Source organism: Trachymyrmex cornetzi, unplaced genomic scaffold (genome assembly GCF_001594075.2).
Source record: "Trachymyrmex cornetzi isolate Tcor2-1 unplaced genomic scaffold, Tcor1.1 scaffold147, whole genome shotgun sequence".
Classification (NCBI taxonomy): domain Eukaryota; kingdom Metazoa; phylum Arthropoda; class Insecta; order Hymenoptera; family Formicidae; genus Trachymyrmex; species Trachymyrmex cornetzi.
Window position 1 is genome coordinate 4964097 of NW_017296059.1, and position 21165 is coordinate 4985261.

General features: G+C 39.0%; 1 protein-coding gene across 1 annotated transcript in view; it reads left to right on the forward strand.

Moving 5' to 3' along the window:
• Positions 1-547: 547 nt before the first annotated feature.
• Positions 548-21165, forward strand: part of LOC108757798 (nephrin) — a 412797-nt gene continuing 392179 nt past the window's right edge. Inside the window, exon 1 of the mRNA XM_018502383.1 lies at positions 548-1068. Within this exon, the coding sequence (XP_018357885.1) occupies positions 981-1068 (88 nt within the window). The 5' untranslated portion in view covers positions 548-980. The remainder of the gene's footprint in view (positions 1069-21165) is intronic.

A 21165-nucleotide genomic window follows, 5' to 3' on the forward strand; every position in this document is an offset into this window, starting at 1 on the left:
TACCATAAATCTGAAGACTTCGTTCGATCTACGTAACTACGTTTATGTCAACTGATCTTCTTCGTTCTTCGGGCTTGAAAAATCGAACGCCTCTGGTGAATTGGTGGAGAACGTTCTCCAGATCTCCCCTAACTCCTCGTTCTTTTAACACTGACGTGGCGAACTATTCCTTCGATTCATACATTTCACATAATCATTGAGGATCTCTGCAGGTATCATGGTGAACGTTGCGGGTTATCGGCGATGGCGGCGCCTGGATAGACCGGAAATGCAAGAGATTTTCCACCGTCTCGGAGATTACCACGCTTGTATTGCGCTTTAATAACGGACGAGCAGTGGTCAACCAGGAAGCGAGGGCGGAAGCAAGGACAGAGAGAGAGAGAGAGAGAGAGAGAGAGAGAGAGAGAGAGAGAGAGAGAGGAAGAAGGAAAAAAACAGTACGGAGTCGGAGAATCAGCACTCTCTGGATGCTTTAATTAGTGTTTAATTAGAGACGAAAAACTGGGCGCACAGCAGCGGACACCGAAAGCGTTTTGTTACCGGTAGATCAGCATCCGCGCGCTGGAGCTAGAGATTCAGATGAGAGGGAATGTTCCCTCACGCCTGTGGGTGGATCGAAAGAAAACATCTGTCATCAACCATCCGTCTACAGCTTGTCGCGTTTTGCGCGAATTTCGAGAAATGTGCAGCTACTAAGTTGGTAACCGCTGATCAGATTGTCTCTTATGACTCCAACTCGGACGAGAAGAGGATGGCGCCGGTCGAGCTGATGATCATGGCGTAAGTGTCCGCGGGTGATCCGGTGACTGTCGAAGCGATGACTTAACGTGGGTGACACGAATACAGTCAGCTCGTAGACGAGTTGGCAGTAGATCGGTTGTGCCAGGTCGGAGAGAAGGAGAGTGCGTATCCCCGCGCGATCGTTACGTCGTGCGTAATCTTTTTCCGTTACAAGGATTTGCGCGGAATAACGAGAGAACATGTGGAATGTAGTGCTGTTGTTCCTCGGACTAATGAAGGCTGTCTCGTACGTTGATGGAAGCGGTACCACCGCAGATGAGAAATCAGGTACGTTAGCGTTGCGTACTGTATTGCGTCCTGTTGCGCCAGTTGTTGCGTTCGAAATATAACAAGATCACGATTGCGTGTTATTATTAGCGTTATATCCCTAATAAATTGTTCTCCGTCATTATCTTTTTACTTTTTGCCTTGTAACGAGCTTAATTTGCTCCATGAATTTCGCATACGTATGATGTGAAATGCGATATATTAAACCCAACAAATTGTCCCGATTTTATATATTGATCAGTTAATACATATTTAACTTGCGATTTGTTCGATGGTGCAAAACGGCGATCTCACGAAATTCTCGATTTATCTGAGCGTTCTATTAATGTTCGTTATGTCTCATTGATTGGAAATTTAAATGCTTTTAATAATTGTACTTGAAATAATATTTAGGATCAACGTACTTTTATGTTTTTACATTTTTACGAGCTCATCACTCGCTTGTTTCTGTAAAAGCATTGAAGTTACTTTTACCCTGTTTCTATGCCATCCGTTCTCTGTTCGGTAGAAAATATCAGACAGAACCAAACTTTATATCGATACATCGGGAGGCTTCAATTTTATTTTTGTCTGACTCATGATAGGAAATGTCGCAACGAGAACCAGAGAGGCAAAATATATTTTTGTCAGGACCAATGAAAAACAAGCGCGCGATCGCTTTCCGGCATCAATGATTCCTATTCGCCTTTTTCTTCCTTTTTTTTTTACAGAATCGTTAATTCTGGCTAACCAGAATCAGAGATCCAATCTTCCTTTTCTTTCATCTTTTATGTGTAAAAAAAGAAGAGAGATTAAATTGTATATTTACAATCATAGAACCACGTTTATCGAAACTGCTGTAAAATAAAACACACGCAATTATAAGCTTATTACTTCAAATATGAATACATAAAAGTATTGCAAACAATATTACATATTAATATTTAGTTTTATTTATTTTTACGATTCTACGGTTTAACGTTGGTTAAAGTTAATTCGTATTTTGCTTGAGGAAATTAATTCATGTGTAACTACGAAATCACGAAATAACAGTGCAATATTGAAATTATGAAATTGAATATTGCCACGCGGAGCCTCGGTAAAATTTATGATACCACGAGATATTCATGTGGTAGACATTTCCACAAATCCATAGTGAATGATTACGTGCAGAATAAGAAGCTACCGAGAAATATCCTTTGTTGGCCATTGGTATGGGAGGATATCACTTTGTTGATACAGAATATTGCGGAAACGTATCAAGAACTTACGTCGGTTAAATTCGTTGAGCCGTTTCTTTGTACGTCTTCTCTCGTTCCGTTGAGCGTCCAATTATTTTTATGAAACCTTTAGGCAGTTACGCTTGTGTTCGGATGACATAAGTAACGTAGTGGAAACCTCTGACCTTATTATATCGTTCGTGTTTTAACCTTTCTCGGACACACAGATACAATCGCAATTCCTTCTTGCAGTGAAAAAGGAAAACTAAATGTTAAATGCCAAGCAGATATACATGTATATATATATATATATGTATATATAAAATTCTTTTTCTACTTCTATACTTGAGAATTTCCACTTCCAAAGACTGTTTTAAAATTTTTAACAGTATATATTTGTCAGTATATATCTATACGAATCGAAACGAAATTAAAAGTTAGTATCGCAAAAGTATCTAGATTTTTCAACGAGGTGTGGTAGTTACAAGTGGATTTAAATTAATGGATTTTCCAATAGTATGTACTCTGTGTTATTTAAAGTGTTTCGATTCTTTTTGATATTCGTCGACACGGTCAATCGCGTATGTTTCTATTCAAGTAGCTGAATGACGTTCGTTCATTTAACTATAAACCGTCGACACTGTACGTTACTGCAAACTAGTTCAAACTATCTCAAAGTCATTGCATAGCGCATGGCTTGCATTTTTCAAGAGTATCACTTATACTTGGCGCCACCAGTGTAAAGCTACAAATATACGCGATCGCGTGTAATCATGTAATAACGAAATTTCACGAATTATAAGATTTTTTAATATTTATTTCGATATTGGTTTTACTATTTATTTCGAGTGCGAGGCGATGGAAGCAGCAATAGTTAACAGCGTAGAGCTTTCGCGCGAAAAGCCCCGAGGATCTCGTTAAGCCCTGTCAAAATTTCTGCCTTTGACCGGTATTTTCGGTTGCGTAACTTGTGTCCACGAATCTTGTATCATCATTGCAATATCGAGCCAAGCCATGCGGAAACTAATTCTCCATCGAGAGAGAGAGAAATATATATATTTTTTTTATAAAAAAATGAAATAATATTTCAATCACGATTCAGAGCGGGGATAAAGGAATTTTTTTTAATAATATGCTGGCAATTGAAATCTTACCCCTCTTCATATTTTATCTCGCGCGTGCATTCACGTCGTGAGCATGTTATTCAGCATTTACTCTGCCAATTGTCTCCAGCGTAGTTCCCGATACTAAACAAGTTCACCGAGCACTGCCGAGAATTCGATTAAGGCGCTGCGATTCAGGCGCAAAGATATTCTGCCCCCCGTCAATCAGGCAGAAAGGTCTAGAGATTCCGTTCCGTTGATCACAAGAGATTGACGACGAACCGAGTCGCTTATCCGTATTTCCGGCGGTAAGGGATTCGATTGGATTTTATCTTGTGCATTCGCATTTACTTCTGCATGCCCGATTTGCAAGTAACGTTCATTCCCGCTTTATGTTGAGAATGCCCATCGTCGACAATGTTTTTTTAAATTTTCTTCGTAATTGAGGAATAGGTGTAATTGGTATATTTTTCATTAATTCAAACTCCGTTATTATTTAACTTAATAGGATCAGTTGCGCAAAGAATGCACAAGTAGATCTCATTTTTTCGACTAAGTAATTTAATAATAAAATTGAAGCAATCTCAAGAGAAATCATTTTTTATTACGAATATTGCAAGAGATTGACGATGAACCGAGTCGTTTATCTGTATTTCCGGTAGTAAGGGATTCGATTAGATTTTATCTTGCGCGTTCGCATTTGCTTCCGCACGCCCGATTTGCAAGTAACACTCGTTTCCGCTTCACGTTGAGAACGTGATATCGTCGACAATTTTAGATTTTCTTCGCAAGTGAAGAATAAACGGTATATTTTCCATTAATTCAAACTTCGCTATTATTAACTTAATAAGTTCAGTTATGCAAAGAAATGCACAATTAGATCTCTTTCTTTTTCTACTAAATAATTTAATAATAAATTGAAGCGATCGCAAGAGAGAAATAATTTTTTTCAACCTATCAAAGTTAATAATAATAATAATAATGGTGAGACGCAGCTCGTTTCTCCATAGAAATGTCCAATTATCGGAGTCTTCAAAGGAGTCTTCGTCTGAGTTGGCCGTTCGTTTGCATCTTCGTATCGCTTTTCGGTTCACACCGATCGATAGCGCCACCTCGTTTTATGACAGGAACAGACCTGATGTTTAAAGGACGTAGGGCCGGAAACACGCGTACGGACACAAACCAACCGTGTACACGGACGTAGCCGGTGACACATTACACAGGAATATATTAAAGGGCATCACGCTCGTGTGCGTGGATGGATGGGCCCGGACAGACTGGAACTTGGCCGTTATAATAGGCGAGGCTACGCCACCAAGTTTGAGGAACTTACCGGGTTGGATAACTGAGGCTTTGAGAGCCGGAGGCCGGCGGGAAGTTCGGACACGTAGTGCGATTCTGCAAGTACTTTAGGCGTCGTTTCTGGATACGGGACGGCGTCGCGGCGCCGACACTTTCACGTCGGAGAGCTTTCTTAGCTCCGGGTTTAGAGCGTTAGAAGGGTATCTCTCTCTCTCTCTCTCTCTCTCTCTCTCTCTCTCTATCTCTCTCTCTCTCTCTCTCTCTCTCTCTCTCTCTCTCTCTCTCTCTGTCTCTCTTCAGGTTTTCATGCTTTCGTGTCGGTGCCGCAGATGGACGCTTTCAGCTCATTTATTAATCCACTCCGCGTTCACGAGATTAAATCGTCTTCTCTCTTGGCGCGCGTTAAAGATTAAGAATGCGCCGGAACTGTTGGCTAAAGAAAAAGCTAACTAAAGCCTTTAATTCCTCGATCGAAGGGAGTTGCCGTCTGTTAATACTATCGCAATATTTGATATCAGTCAGATAAAATTGGTTTCCTTACACATTATACAAATATTGATGTATCTCGATAGGTTTCATTAACAATTGGAAATCTTTAAAATTTACATAATGAGGATGAAGCCTTCGAAGATCTCGAATGTATTCTTCAGCAAAATTATAAAAGATCAGAATTGTACAATAATTTTCCGCTTATATTTGCTATGTAAATTACTGAAATGTTCCATAATTTGAACGAAGAATTAAAGACATCTTTCTCTTTTCCCATTTCTTTACCAATAAATTTCCACCCTATTTATTAATCCGGCAATTGGCGATTGTAATACTAACGGAATTACGTCGATTGAAAATTGCGAAGGGTAAGCTGTGCGTGTTGTAATAACAAAAGCATGTTCGAAATGTAACAATTATCGACTGCGACGTTACGCGTTGCTGGGGTGGCTTTTGTCGAGTGTCATTTGCACACGCAGAAATATTGCGGTGAAAACTCTATCGGCGTTGTTCAAAGCGCACGAATCACACACGATTATATTTTCGACATATTTGAGAAAAAGTATGTATAAAATACAAATACAATAGAGAAAGAAAACAAATTCAATAAATGTACCGAGGCTATTAATTGCCAGATATCTTCCAGTTGATTCAACAGTATATAGCAGGGCTGTAAATTTTCCATGTGTCATTGTGTGGATCTGGGTGAAATCAATTTCACTTATTTCTTGTTAGAGGTTGCTCTACAGAAACGTCTGCTACCTGGTAAGATTCATAGTTATGACATAGTCACTTATCCGAGCGCCCTATATTTTTCGCCGTACCGACCCGTGATTTCTGCATACTCGTGCTTTATGGCAGGTATGATCGATAATTCTTACGGTAAAACCTGCAACGCTAGCGAATATTGCGACGTATTTGCGTTATTAAGAGGCATCGGCGTGAATGCGTCAAACTGGGTCGCACTCGTTATTAATTATTGATAGTTATGATTATAACGTGACAGCGTAATAACAGTCGAAAATGGAGGAATGTATGCAGCGTCGAATGTTGCATTCCCTTCTCTCTCTCTCTCTCTCTCTCTACCTCTCTCTACCACACTTTCGATAATAAATAAATTTGGAAAGCAATTAACGATGTTAACGATGTTGCATACGTCAAGTGTCATTCACATGCTGTTTTCTATTTCGTTCAATATTGTGATTACATTTCTGTTATTTAAATGAAATGTAGATAGTTACATATGGAACACAGTTAATATAAAAGCATTTGCTGAATCGTGCATCTCCGGGAGATCGAAGTGATTTATTTATATTTGTTGCGATTATATTTATTTGTTGATGCTAAGATTAGAAAACGTATAAATATTTTAAAGGAAATAATGTGTGTTTTAAAATGCATCGTTAGAACGCGATTACGTTGGAAGCGAGCTAAGATAAAAATAAGTGTAAAAAATTACGACGACATAATATACGAGAAAAATATATAAATATACCACGGCACGTTTTCTGCTTGTAAAAATGTAAAATTACAGCTATGACTCAGATCGAACTGGAACTTGTGCATTTCAGTTAACCGTAAATATCTCGAGATGCCGGTAGCGTTTCGTGAGAAAACTCAGTTTGCAATATCGTATGTAGCGGCAGGCAGAATGCGGACGGATAAAGAAGAAAAGATTAAAGTGTTCGTGGACGCAGGTTGCTCCACTTCTTCCAAGTGCAAACATGGGCAGGCAGGTAGGAAAAGCGGGTATGTAGGCACGAGCGACGTAGTCGATAAATAGCAAATACGAGGGACGAGCGTGCCTTTAAAAATAGAGAAAACGGGTCTATTCGCGATCAAAGAAAAGAGCGGAGCTCGTATGCGAACGGTTGTTGCGGTGTGTCTTGCCTCGTGTGTACACGTGTGTGCGATACGCAGACCTTAACACGTGCTACTGCTTTTACTGCTGCTGCTGCTGCTGTTGTTGAGATATCTAGGAGGAAGACGCGAAGGGGTGATACGTATATATCGAGACACACATAGAATTTTCTTTCTCCGAGGGTGGTTTAACGAACCGATCCGCCGCAGTTTCCTTCTAGCAATTCTTCCGACTTTCTTCTCTTACCTTCCAGTCGCATCCCGGCACTTTCGGACTGTTCCTACTCTCCCCGCTTCCGTTTTCCAACCCTCGGTCCACCGTCACGTAATGCACCCTTTTGTTGCGTGTCCTCGCCACATCTCTTCCGGCTATGGCTCGTTCGTTCTCTCGTTCACGCGTTCATCCCATTCCGGTAATCTTATTTCTTAATTTTCCTCTCGCGACATATACGACGCTTACGATATTTCTTCCAATTTCGCGAGGGAACGATGAAATGCTTGCCGATTGCGGTTCCTCTGACTTCCGATCGAGATGAAGACGACCGAGAGGAATCTCAAAATAGGCTTTCCACTTTGCACGACGTTTTTATTAGAAAAGCGCCCTTTAAAATTAAATCCATTCGCAGAAAGTTATATTTCGCGGTCTACGCACGTGGTGAAAATTGAGGTCCTATCGCTTCATTTAGACATGATTGCTTGACTGATGACAATATTGTGTTGATGTAGCTGACACGGATGACCTAGTTGACGTGACTGAGATTTAAAGTGCGTGACTAATGCGATAATATTAGCAGAATCACAGAAGCTTCTATGAATTCGCTAATAATGTTATCAAATTATAGTCACTCATCTTAGTTCTTCATAGATACTGGGTCTTTCTTTATTCAGACGTTTCACTCTCAAATTTCAATTTTTATTAAATAATAATTTTAACATTTGAGATAAATAACTATTTGGCAATGTAGAAGAGATGTTGAAAAACAATCTTAAATTTTTCTACATATATTTTTTGGAAATCTAGAATAATAAACAAAATTGGACAAAAAACCTAAAATGCCTACAGAGTAAATAATTATCTTTAGTTTTCTAGTTCATAATTTTTTTTCTAAAATTATAAATTCTCCGGATTTGAAAATGCATCATTTTTATCTTTGTGCCTAGTTTTATATTACGATTGGAGATTACGTATATGAGACTCGCAAAGTTAGTATTTAATAGGGATGCACCGGATCGTAAAATTACCGGATATCCGAGAATGTCTTTAAAAAAAAAAAAATCCTATTCGGAAAAAGATAATTTTGCGACAATGTGTAAGATTTTATAGCATTATGAATATACATACTTATTTCTAGAACATTTGTATGTAAGAAAAAAATCAACAATTTAATGATATTAAATTTCAACCGGATACCCCTCCGGATAAAAGATAGATATCCGGCTATCCGGTCGTATAGTAAAAAAGTGCCGGATAATACCGGATACTTTCCAGATATCCGGTGCATCTCTAGTATTTAATATATTTGTCCAAGATCGTTTTATAGTCCGCGTCCATTTGAGGTACATATATCTATATGTATTTTTAAGTTCGCTCGAAAGTTTCCGGCACTTAGCACGTACGTTTCAAAGAGACTCTTTTATTCCTGGCGAGAGATTACGACGCGCGGTCGTCTTTTCACGCGCGAAGTCTCCATTTCTGCGTCTACGTGACTCAGGGGGCGCAAGATCTCTTCGCTCTAGGAGCGCATACAACTTGTGTTAATATCACGCTTTATTGCCGTGTAATTTTTATCCCGGAGCTCTTCACGATTCATTGGCTGCCCTCGCTTCCTTTGTGATACGGATCGATGGGGCACAAAAAAGGTAGGCGCCAGCGCGAGGGAGAATCTCGCCGATTTCGTTTTTCCTCTCCGCTCTTTTCAGGAACTTTACGCTTCGCACCTGCGGCAGTTTATTTCACACTGTGACATTGCCGGCACGATAATTCCTCGCGCAATTCTAATCGAGAAGTAGATTCGCTTAATCGTGAGCAACCAGTTAATTTTCGGGATGAAAACTTTCATCGACGTTCGCTATTGGACGGAAAAGTTGTATAAAAGGTCCTGGGATTCGTTTGTAATCAGAGTAAACTATGGAAAACTGTCGCGTTAAGGGAACTTTAGAGGTGCATTTGATCTGAAGTTACGCGATACGTGCGAAAAAAAAAAACAAAATTGATCGTCTGGCATTAATAATGGACAAAGCGGATTATCGTCCGGACGTTTTTCACGGGTGCCCTGTTGTTTGGCCGTAACATAATTCACTCGTTGCCTCTCGCCCTCTTCCGCTGAATGTATTGTATTTGTTGCTAATATTATTGGGACGTGTATTTGTTCGGTGGGCTTCGCGTTTAAACTATGAGTGATATATAGAGTATTCACTGTCAACTGAGTTAATGTTCAGCTTGTCGTTCGCTGTTATCATTATCGACACAATGAATTTTCATTTGCATTGTAATGGAATGGGGGATAAAATAGAATTTTAATTTTAACATTGACGTTGAGATTTGTATGTGATAGTTTTCACGTAAATTTCGCTTAATGTATTTACCGTTCTATTAGGTGTAATTATCTTTTATTGATTTTTACTCAAACAGAATCGATAGTTTTAACACATTAATTTTACATTTAATCCAGTTAAATATGTAAGATGATTTTATTGATGGCTTTTTAAATTTAATTCGCCCTGTTAAATGATTAATGACCGCAACAAAAGTTTCGGAGAGACACGATAAGGTAGACACATTAATGTACATCGCGCGAATCTCGACGTGTTATCGGTTATTTCATGCTCTACAACGTCCTCCATCTACACGGGCTACCGACCTTTGATCATTCACTGTGTAGCCGACATATTTTCCAATAAGAGGAACGTAAATGTATTTATATAACGCGGCCAGGCTTGCGCGGGATCGATTAGAATAATCTGTCTCGGGGATATTTCGGACAATACAGTAAAATCTTGATAACTTGAAGGGTTCGCTTTAAAAATAGGTTATTGATTTGAAAAGTGAAAGATTAATAAATGCTATTGTTGAGAAATTGGAGAAAGGAAAATTTTATCCTTAAATGTCGCGAGTTTCTCGAGAACGTCCTTTGGATTAAAATTACTTTATTAGTGAAAGGTCTGTTACGCGTTGTTTGAAATTCCGATAAATTTTTATACTTAAAATAAGATAAATATATATTCGGGCATTGAAGAGGAAGAAAGAGAAGATATTGAGGTGCAAAATGTGCAAGCAACACGAACAGACCTAAATTTTACAGAATAAAATTATCTTTCGAGATCGATTTCGATCAATGTGCCGTTCGAGGTCGACAACTTTTCGTCGGACGCAATCATGACCGGTACATGTCCAAAGGAAAAAAGGAGTATCGTACTAGTCCGCCGATTTGGCGAGAGCGAGCTCTCGCGTACTTCGATTTGCGCATCGCCGCACGTTTTATTTATATTTTCGACTCAGCCCGCCGCCGAACATCCCTTCTCGCTCCGAATACATCGAATCCAATATTTTCCCCGTCGGTTTTTGGAGGATACATACCGGCTTTAAGCCCGATTCTGTCGTGTCGACAGTTACAAACGAGACGTCCTATAACTGTCAGCGATGAGGGAGATGCCAGAACGCAGAAGCCTTCTTTCTTCGGATTACATGAATATCTCGATCTTATCCTGTTTGGAAATTGCGCTTACTGCACGAGTGATTGCGTCTGTAGTTTTTGCATCACGTGTAGGAAACACAGAATAGAAAAAAGAAAGAGAGATTTTCGAATATGTGATGTTTTTGACCCATGCTTTTTTGGGGTTAATCTTAAACGATTTTTTGTTCTCTCTAAATCTGAATCAGTGGATAATCACTGATATCGATGCCAAAGATGCCACTGGTAATCAGTAAATTAAATATGAGATCCCTAACCTAGCTAATCTTTATTATGTGATCTAACTAAACTTGTTTTAGTGCTTAAATTCAATGAATACGGTATTGGAACATCGAAATTAACGTGCAAATGTCAGTATTTTAGTTATATAATGCTCATTCTTCCTTTTTTAGCTTTTGAACTTATTTCAGCCACTGGGTAATTAGTGACTATCCACTGATTCAGATTTAGAGAGTTGATTGCAGAATAGATTCAGGGAAGAAAGGACAGAATAGATTCAGGGAAAGAACAGTTTTATTGAAATATCTGAAAATTTAGATACAGATCTGAAAAAAATTTTATCGGACCATCAAAATAATTATACAGGGACACTTAAATTAGTTACTAGAATGTAAAAACTTTTCACAGCAGTATTATCATGTTTGAACATGTCCGAAAATTATTTTGATAGTCCAACATAATTATTGTGATAGTCCAAGAAAATTATTTTCAGATTTGTATCTAGCTAAATTTTTAGATACTTTAAACAAAATTTTTTTTTCCACATTGCAACTTGATTCCTCATTTAAAATTTGCATGAAAAATCTTGTTATTTAAAGGTATTTTATTCCTTTGAAATATCTTTTGTCTTTTTTCTCATGTTATGGGAAAATTATGTATAGTATTGTCAAACATTTATTCTCGTTCTCTTTCTCTCCCCCTATAAATATTTGCATTAGCATCAAGTTTTGCTTATTGAATAGCACGATTCCAATAGCATATCGGATTCTCACGCTTGCTCGGCGAGTTTCGGGCGCATACCCCACAAATTTGATGCACGCATGCAGCTGGGGAATGCGCGTCGACATACTACAATCTTAAGTTAACCCAATCATCCAGTCGCCAGTGGCAGTCAACACGGAGGGGGCTTTCACAATTGAATCTTGCTGGTGGGATCGATTCCGCTTCCGACGTTGTCTCACGGAACGATTTCAGGTTATTTCACCATCGTCTATTGTTGGTATCATGCGGAGTGAAGGGTTGAGGATAAGCGGGCGCGTATAAGTGGTAAGACGCGGGGGATATAAGCCACTTGTTTCAGCCCGCATCAACGAGATCCGACGGGATATACGAATTTACTTGGAGCTAAGAGCCGTCGCTCGTCGCTTTTTGTTCTGTATTCAGCCGCAGGTGCTTCCAGATGAAAAACCTGCGGCAGTCAGCTTTGTACGGAACTGCTCGCGATAAAGCGAAGGGAACGTAACGTTTCCTTTCCATTTACCTCTAACATATTAAAAAAAATTGATATGACGGTTAAACGGAGTTAAATCTAGTATATGTTGAATCACGTCATAAGCATATGAATATAAAAAGGAAAACGAATGTTTTAAGCGTAAAACGCACAAAGCGAGAAAAATAAAATAACACGTTTTTTGCTGGCATGCACTTTTCGATTCTATTCGCGTAAATCGAGTTAGAGTAATTATATTCAGATCGATGCGAAATTTATTTTGGTCTTCGTTAATGCATTGTGCACATCCATGTTATCTTTTAATAAGCTTTAATTCAGCTCGCGAATGCGTTCATATCCTTTTCACCGAGAGCATCAATCCGGTTGTGACACGCGATACGACAGTGTCCTGAGATTCTCGAATTACGATTTCGACAATCAACGTCGCCAGACGAGCCGCGACGTCGCCTGATGCCGCACTAAGTAATTTGCTTTGGGGCTGGCGTCGTCTCGGATGGCAGCCGGTATTTGGTCGCACCCCGGGTTAGGACGCGGGACGAAGAGAACTATAAAGGAAGCCACGGTTTGTTAACGACGGATTAATTTACTGACTGCGAGAGAGGGAAAGGGGGTTCGCGTAATCCCGGTACTTTCGGCGCATCTTATTGATCGAGAGGAGGTCCCACTTAACTCCGCGTCGCGTAACTTGCTGTCGAGTACAGTAAACGAGCGAGAATCGTGCAATTGTTTGTACACTTATCGGTACTTTTGCACGTCAGTCAGTAAAGTAGGTCGGAATAAAAGGTATCTCTTAAACTGTGATCCTCGCACTTGGTCGACGGTAAATTATTTTCACAAATAGACCACTGTTGCATAACGATTTGGCGATCGATAACCGGCTGCGGATGTTCGAGACTTTAATCACAACATGAAAATATGATTTAATAGATGGAATTTTGCAGGAAATTGTATAAATAGAAAAGTGAAGAGATCCGGTTTGGTGGAAGCGTCTTGTGATTCTAAATCTTTAATGTTTTCTTTTCATTAATGTTTTCTCTTCAGTTATACGACGTCCGTTTCTTCATCCGGGAGAAAATCGGGATTGAAAAGAGAAAATGGAACGATTTATATTTAATCATGGTTGAAATATATAGATAAGATTATATATTCTTTAATAATCGTAGACGTGGTAAAATAATGCTAGAAAGAAATATCGATTATACTGCTAATTTATTATTCTTTTACTTCCTGCTTTCTATAGATGGATGACACATGCTTGACCCAATTTCATGATTTGATGAACAATATTTGTTGGCAGTTGTACGTGTAACAATAGCGCCAAGTTAGTTCGCGACATCTGACTTGATGTAAAACTAGTTCCGCGCGTAAGATAGCACAATTGCCGTTACTTTGCATGCTAAGTTCTAACTTCTCGCCGTTTAAACGCCGTAAATGCTATTATTTCCATTGCGTAGAAATTGGATAATATCGTCCTCGTCGCCGTTACACTCGCCGTAAATCTTCGCGCTGCTTGATTTTCTTTCCTCTTTTACATTAAAGCAATTTTTCGCGACTAACTGGTAACAAAAAGAACTGTACTATTCCATTCTCTTTCTTAATTTCGCGAGCGGACTAACTTAAAGCTTCGATCGAACACACATATCGCTCGATGATTTTTCGAGAAAAGTTCATTCGCTCCAACTTCTTCCTACAATCCCGGTATCCGCCCTCTCCTTATACATCCCTCGCCTCACGGTATTCGTCGATCAACCTACTGTTTCTATTCTTTACTCAGTGAACTCTCTGCTATCGCGTTCGGTCATTGAAGCAGACCTCTCGATCTCCCTTTAAGGAACTGCCGAAGACCATCCGCGTACCGGTTTAGCCGCTCGTTTTTCCCGATCTCGTAACAATGCCGCCAACGGAGATTCATGGTTGCTCTAGGAAAAAGGAAAGGCTGTAGAAGTAACGGAGAAATGGGTGTTGTCACGTCGGGTAATGTATCTATCTTCCGTGCTCCTTTCCACCGTACTATCGTAATGCTAATCGTTGACTGATATCGGCGTCGTTCGAAGAGCATTAGCCGCCTTTACATTCGCGATTTCTCAATTACAATGACGATTATCGATGCGAGCACACGCGTATATTTTCCGTGCTAAGAATAAGTTGCAGATATGCTGTAAACGACTCCTCGCTTTCCAACTTGGAAGTTTATTTGAGCGAAATCTTCGCAACTTAAATCGAGTATAACGCTTGTGTTGAAGGATACAGCTTTGCATCATACGAAATAACATATTTAGTAAACGCTGTATACTCTCAGAGTCTTCCACGGTTGAAACCATTCTACGTTTATTATTATAGTCCGATGCTATCGTATTATATTCTTGAAAGAAACGGCATTTACGGATTTACGTCGTACTAAAGTTACCAAGTTTCCTCGTTTGCATTACGACTGAAAAAGTGGATTTGCGATGTGCCATATCAGAGGGGGTAGGTCTACGTCCTTAATATAAAAAGCCTTGGGCGATGAGGAATCTGACCTTCTCCGGCGGAGGGTGGTTGATGGTGATTTCGCGGGCATAAGTATGCGAAGGGAAAGACCGCGGCTAAATTAAAGCAGCGGGGGAATTCCCAGGCGGTGCAAATAATCCGTCGTTAGGCGACGAAGATGCACAAAAGATTCTAGCGAGCTCGTCTGATCTTTAACAATAAGGCGCCCGACTCGCTCATCTCGTATTCCTAATTGAGTCTTGAATCTCGAGTCACTTTTGTACGTACCTACAAAACCATCTCGGTGGCCCATTTATACCTCGCTTATAGTCACCGTAGATAAAGAAGCGAATCCTTGGTGTTATACAGGGTGTCCCAAACTTGGTTGATGTAACATCCATGAATAGCAGATTCCTCAGATTAAGTTTCGAGACGAAGATCCTAATATCAAAATGTCAAAGCTATAATTTTTTAACTGAGAAGAGATTAAAGTTGGCTAATTAAACTGTCCAAAATTCGCGCGCTCAGGCATGGCATATTATAGTAAAGGTGTTTAGTAGAAAAATAGAAGAGAATGGAATTGATGCTTGAAAATATCTTCATTTGTGCAATGTGCCATGTCTGAGTGTGTGAATTTTGGACAGTTTAATTGGCTAACTTTAAACCCTTCTCATTTAAAAATTATTGTATAGCCTCGACATTTTGGTATTAGACTTTTCATCTCGAAATGATCTCAGAAATATGCTATTAACTGGTATTATTCAAAGTATGGGACACCCCCTATAAAACGGAATTGCATCGACTTCTGATAACGCGACCTTTGATATCGCAATTTCTGATAACGATCTTCACGTCGTTGCGTCATTATAACAAATCGTGTGGAATCGCTGCTTCTTATTTCTATCTCCATAAAATTTCATTGAAAATATCTAGTTTACATGTGTTTACTCCCGTCGCGTCTCCTCCGTAATCACTGATACAGCGGTTCGTACATTAAAGGAATATCTTGTTTTGCTAACGAATGCGAGCTTCGCTTGTTTAATTGAAAGTCGCGAATTCGTATTCGTACACGCACGCGGGAATAATGAACTGATCCGAATGATTAATGTCGCATATTAATCTACGTGTTACGTGTTGAGCGATACGCCACTCTAAATTGCTCTTGACTTCGTGGATTATATTTCTGTCATAATAATGCGGGGAACTGCTGTCGAGCAAGGTAGGGGCAAGATAAGAAGAAGAAATGTCTCTCCCATCAGCGTGATGAAAAGATGATGGGATCAGGATCTTCTCGTAATGAAGCGCTTCATGGTCTCTCTCCGGTGAAATTTAATTGTTCGCTTCAGAACGTCTAAGCCGGGGAGAGCCACGGCTAAATCCCCTCAACCCCCCGCTCGGTAGACGCTTATACTTTCTCGTCAGTGTCACATCTCTGAGCGTGTGCGCGCACGATGTAAGTAATATTTTATTAATTTTATACCTCTGGTTACCTGCGTAATTGTTCTATCAATTTAATGCTCCAAGCATTTTACGAGACTGATCGTGAGCGGTGACGGGTTACCGTCTTTAAAGCTCTCGCCGTTAGCTAACCTGGCGGGATAGAGGGGACAGTTCTTCTCTCGAGTCTTATCGCAGGATGGATAAGAGGTACTTCCATCAGCGTGATAAAAAGTCGATGAGATCAGAGGCGTCTGGTGACGGGGTAGGTCGTGGCCTCCTATGGGAAATTGCGTATCATGAGGAACGGCGGAACACCGTCGACCAATGGCGAGGCGTCAGTCAGTGACGGCGTGAACGATATGTCAACGTCAGACATAAGGGACGGATAGGGATGAAAGGGATAAGGGAAAACTCTCTCTCTTCCTCTCTCTCTTTCTCTCACTCTCACTCTCACTCACTCTCTCTTTCGCTCGCTCGCTCGGAGGATTCTTCCACCGTGGCGGATGACAGATTATGAAAATAATAACATGTCAATGTTACGACCGTCGAAGGGGTGGCGCCAAAGTGTTTCCGCACGTGCACTATCTTTACAGATGCCGAGGCGTAGCTACTTCTACGGTAACTGCCGCTATCGATAACACGCGTTCGATGCTATCCCTTTTTCTTTGTATTCTCTTCTTCGCGAGAAAGAACTCGATGGATGTTTCTACATTGTGCTCGTGACAAACGTTCGACTGTAAAATTATCCCTCCGTCTGCAATCATATTTTTACTCCCTCCAATCTGGATCTTTGCAATCTGGATCTTTTTGTCCAGTCTGAATTATTTTATTATTTTAGGCTTTCAAAATATTAAAAAAATTCAAGGTTGCTTTTCAACATCTCTATTACATTACCAAATAGATATTACAAGATATTTTAGGAGGAAAGACCAGGCTCTGCCCTTCTTTATTTTGGAAAAATTTGAAAGTAATGTTTTGCTTATGTAAAAAAAAACCCAGATTGCAGATGGAATTAATATTAATTTTACAATCGTAGCTTCGCAACAAATATAAATTTCAGCTTCGAAAGCCCGATGCGTCGTGCAATTCCTGCGATTGATTCGAAGCCACTTAGGTCGGTATTCATAGTCCGTTCTTATTTCTATCTTAAAATGCTAATTAATGTTGCTCTCTAATTGGTTTATGACATCTTAAGATTCTACTTAAGACAGTCCTAAATATAAGAATTGATTATGAATACCGGCCTTAGACGTGGCTGAATTGTAAAACTTTCACAACTCGGGAGGTATGATAAGATCGACTACGAGGCAGTGATATGCGATATGATATGCATATACGGTCACTTCAAGCACGATTCCTAGGCACTTGAGAACCACTTACACACGCATCGTACACCGGAATTATTACTCGCGTTCTCTTAATGTCATGGTTTAAAACGTAATGGCGATATTCCGAGCGTAACGGAAGGGTTTTTGATACGATCGCGTATAAAATGTCACTCTTAAATTTAATAAATTTCTTTCGCTGTACGTGAAATCGTGCGATCGATATCGTACAATTATATTCCACACAACGCTAATTTGATTAATACTAATCTCGCGCGCGGTAGATTAGTGATCGATCCGTTATGTGAATAATCTACGTGATTGGTGCGCATTCGTCTTCAAATATCAGTGCTATATCCGTGATATAATATTCGATCGCGATAACGCACCTAAACAACTTAATATCATAAACATCTTTATGGTTTTGTTAATTTACATTGCCGGTTGTTGCGTGCAATTATCAGATTATACTACCACACTTTCGCAATGCTGTTTCCTCACTTTCTTCCGCGCATTCGTGTAAATTATTGTACGTGTCACGTCGAGAATGCCGGATCGTGCACGAATCATCGCGTTTTTTTTCGCCATTTGAGCTTAATGTCGCCATCCCACTGGTCGCCGAAGTGGAACACGCACGATGTGCGACAGTTTACCAGGTGATCTTCATCAAATCTGTCCCGATGGTTAGAACGGGAACTCCGAGCTTGCGCTAATTTTTGAGTTATGCCCACCAGTCGTGTCACAGGTCATATAACGCCTATTTTTAAACGCGGCGGGACGCATGTTATCGCGCGTGTTCCGTAACGATTAACACATGTTTCTTTCTTTTTTTTTCTCCTTTATGTAACCTCCACTCGATATCGATCGGCTTCACCTCGTAACGCCTCTTCTACTTGATTACGTAGCCCGCATGCGGCTAAGTGAGTTGGGAAAACAGCCGAAGATATAGAAGGAAGTAGAGTCGATTTCATCGACTTTTCCATCTTTTTATAGATTTGGATTATTTTAATCCATGGCGTACATGACAAAGACTGAGTGTAACCTGCTCGCTGATTGACCGAGGCACTGATTCGTTACTGATGTGCGTCAATCGCAGTCGATCGAGTGTAATGAATGATAAATCTGTGCCAAAAAATAAAATATCGTTATTAGTATAATATCGTAAATGTCAATATCTACGAAAAAAACTTTTTGGTATAAACGGTGAATTTATTTCGAAAAAACAAAATAATATTATTAGAATATCGTAAATGGCAATATCTACGAAAAAGCAACTTTTTGATATAAACGATAAATCTATTAAAAAAAAAAATAATATTAGAACATCGTAAATGTCAATATCTGTGAAAAAGGCAACTCTTTTATGTACACGGAGAAAATTTTATATTTAAAATTACTATAATGTGGTAATAGCTGCGGCCTTCATGTAAATTATACGTTTAAATGCTATAGTTATTTTTTAAAAACAATAATATAACGTAATTTTTACACTTTTTCATAGTAAAAATTTTTTATTACAAAATCAAATATACCTAACAAATTTTGTTTGCGTACCATAGTAAAAATTAACTGTTTTTATGTTAGAACATGGCTTAACAAAATAATTACTTTATTTATTGATAAAAATTAGTATTACCATAGTATAAAAGTTAAGTCGGAATCACATGTTGTGAGAGTCCATTGAAAATACAAGACATAGTAAAGTGTAATTTAAAATTGTATTAAAACTTAATATAAAATTTTCTCCGTGTAAACGATAATGTTCGTTCCAATTAATCCTTTATCTAATAATTATATTTTTACTCCTTCCATTTACAATTTAAAACTTTTTTGTCCAGCTGGAGTTATTTTACTATTCCAGACTTTCAAAAAACGTGGGAAAGAATTTAGGATTACTTTTTAACATCTCATAACTTAAAAATGTTAAAACCTTTAATAAAAATTAAAGCAAAAATAAAGAAATATGAAAGTGATATTTCACTTGAATAAAAAAAAGACTCAAATTGCGGAAGATTAAAAGCGTTAAAAGACGTTCTTTTTCTGTTAAAAGACAAACGAGATTTATTCGAGAATGAGAATATTTACTATTTTTCAAATTCTTATTTATGCATTTAATTGATCTGGAGACACTGGTAGTGTCTCGGCGCTAAGCTACGCGCAGCGACACTACCGTGGCTACTTTACGCGAGCCGGCGTTAATTAATAACTGTGATTGATTGGTTTGACAAACTCTATATTATTATACAATATTACTCATTAAAACACACATTTTATTGCATGTACCATTCATTAAAATTCTATAATATCAATCATTAACTACTGTTTATTAAAAGAAGACTTGTTTACGCACATAAATAAACCAGTGAATCCAGTGCGCAATTGGCTCGGCGGCAATGGTGAGTTACGCGAGTGATGTGTTACGTTATAATGTTCGATTTCCCGTAGGATTCTTGCGCGACTGATCACTCGGCAGTAGTAGTCAGAGGTCATCCGTTCGTCAAACGAATGACCCCTTAGGGAATGACGCTTTCACTGACTCGTGGTAGGATAGCATCGGTGTTAACATTCAGCACGCCGCGATACGCGAATTAATTTTCGAGGTATATTTTTTTCTCTTGCCCGCGGGAATACTTAGTGCTTGTACGATTATTTTTCCAGCACGTCTATATCTCTTTTTTTTTGCGCGCGAAACTGTTGTACTATTTCACCCTGTGTTGTTAATAATATCCCAAAAAAGAAAAAAAAGAAAATAAAATTTGCGTAATTAAGTCCTTGCTAAAATGTTAATTAACGAGAGAAATCTTGCGATGCAAAACGAGAATTATTTATAAAAGTGCCAGTTGATATCGCATCTATATTTGATAGTTTTATTTACAGCTTTTAAGATGCTTATTATAGTATAAACATTATTCAAGTGCTTATCAATTCAGTTTATGAAATTACTCCCAGTTTCAGTTTAAGATTGCTTTTCAAAATCGAAAATTAGGTCGCGCAGTTTGCAGAAATGGATATGTAGGTATATAAATTTCAAATATTGTTTGCGTATCAGGATCCAGATTAATAAGATCTCTATTACTTTATTAAGACGAAAGAGACAAGTTTCTGGCGAAATTTTGAATTGTCTATTTCGAAAAATAAACTGGTTAAGAAGAAACATCTTGTCCTGTTCCGATCTCTTTATAAAGATATCCATTCCACTCGAGAAAGCCAGTCTCGAGTATCATCAAAATTGCTGGGGCTAAAATGTACTTGGTCGGATATTAACTCTCCCTGCGAATTTCAGCGCTCAGCGGTGGACGAAGAAGATAATGGAAAATACACTTATCGACAATCGTAATATCGTCCCGAACGAGCCGTCTAACCGACCGGAAAACGCATTTCGGAAACCGCGACAAAGTCTTACGTTAGACGGTACTACCGGCTTTCGAAGAAAACGCTTTAAAGTTTTAATCGTGCTTCACGACTCGTTACCTATCGACCATACTTCGGTTCTGTGCCGCATACGCTCTTACCCGCGTGTCCCGGGAGGCTAAACTACTTGCCCGAACTTGTTGAAACTCTCGTTGCTACAATTTCAGAACGACTACTTACATAATCCTATTTCTAGGCTGCCATGTAACGATGAAAAATATATTTATAATGTTCGATTTTTGTCAACTTTCTTTATTTAGGTTTAAACTGTAAAAGTATCACGAAAAACCTCTTGACAATATCAACACTGAAACATCTCTTGAAATGTTTGATTCAGCTTGAAACGTTTGATTATAC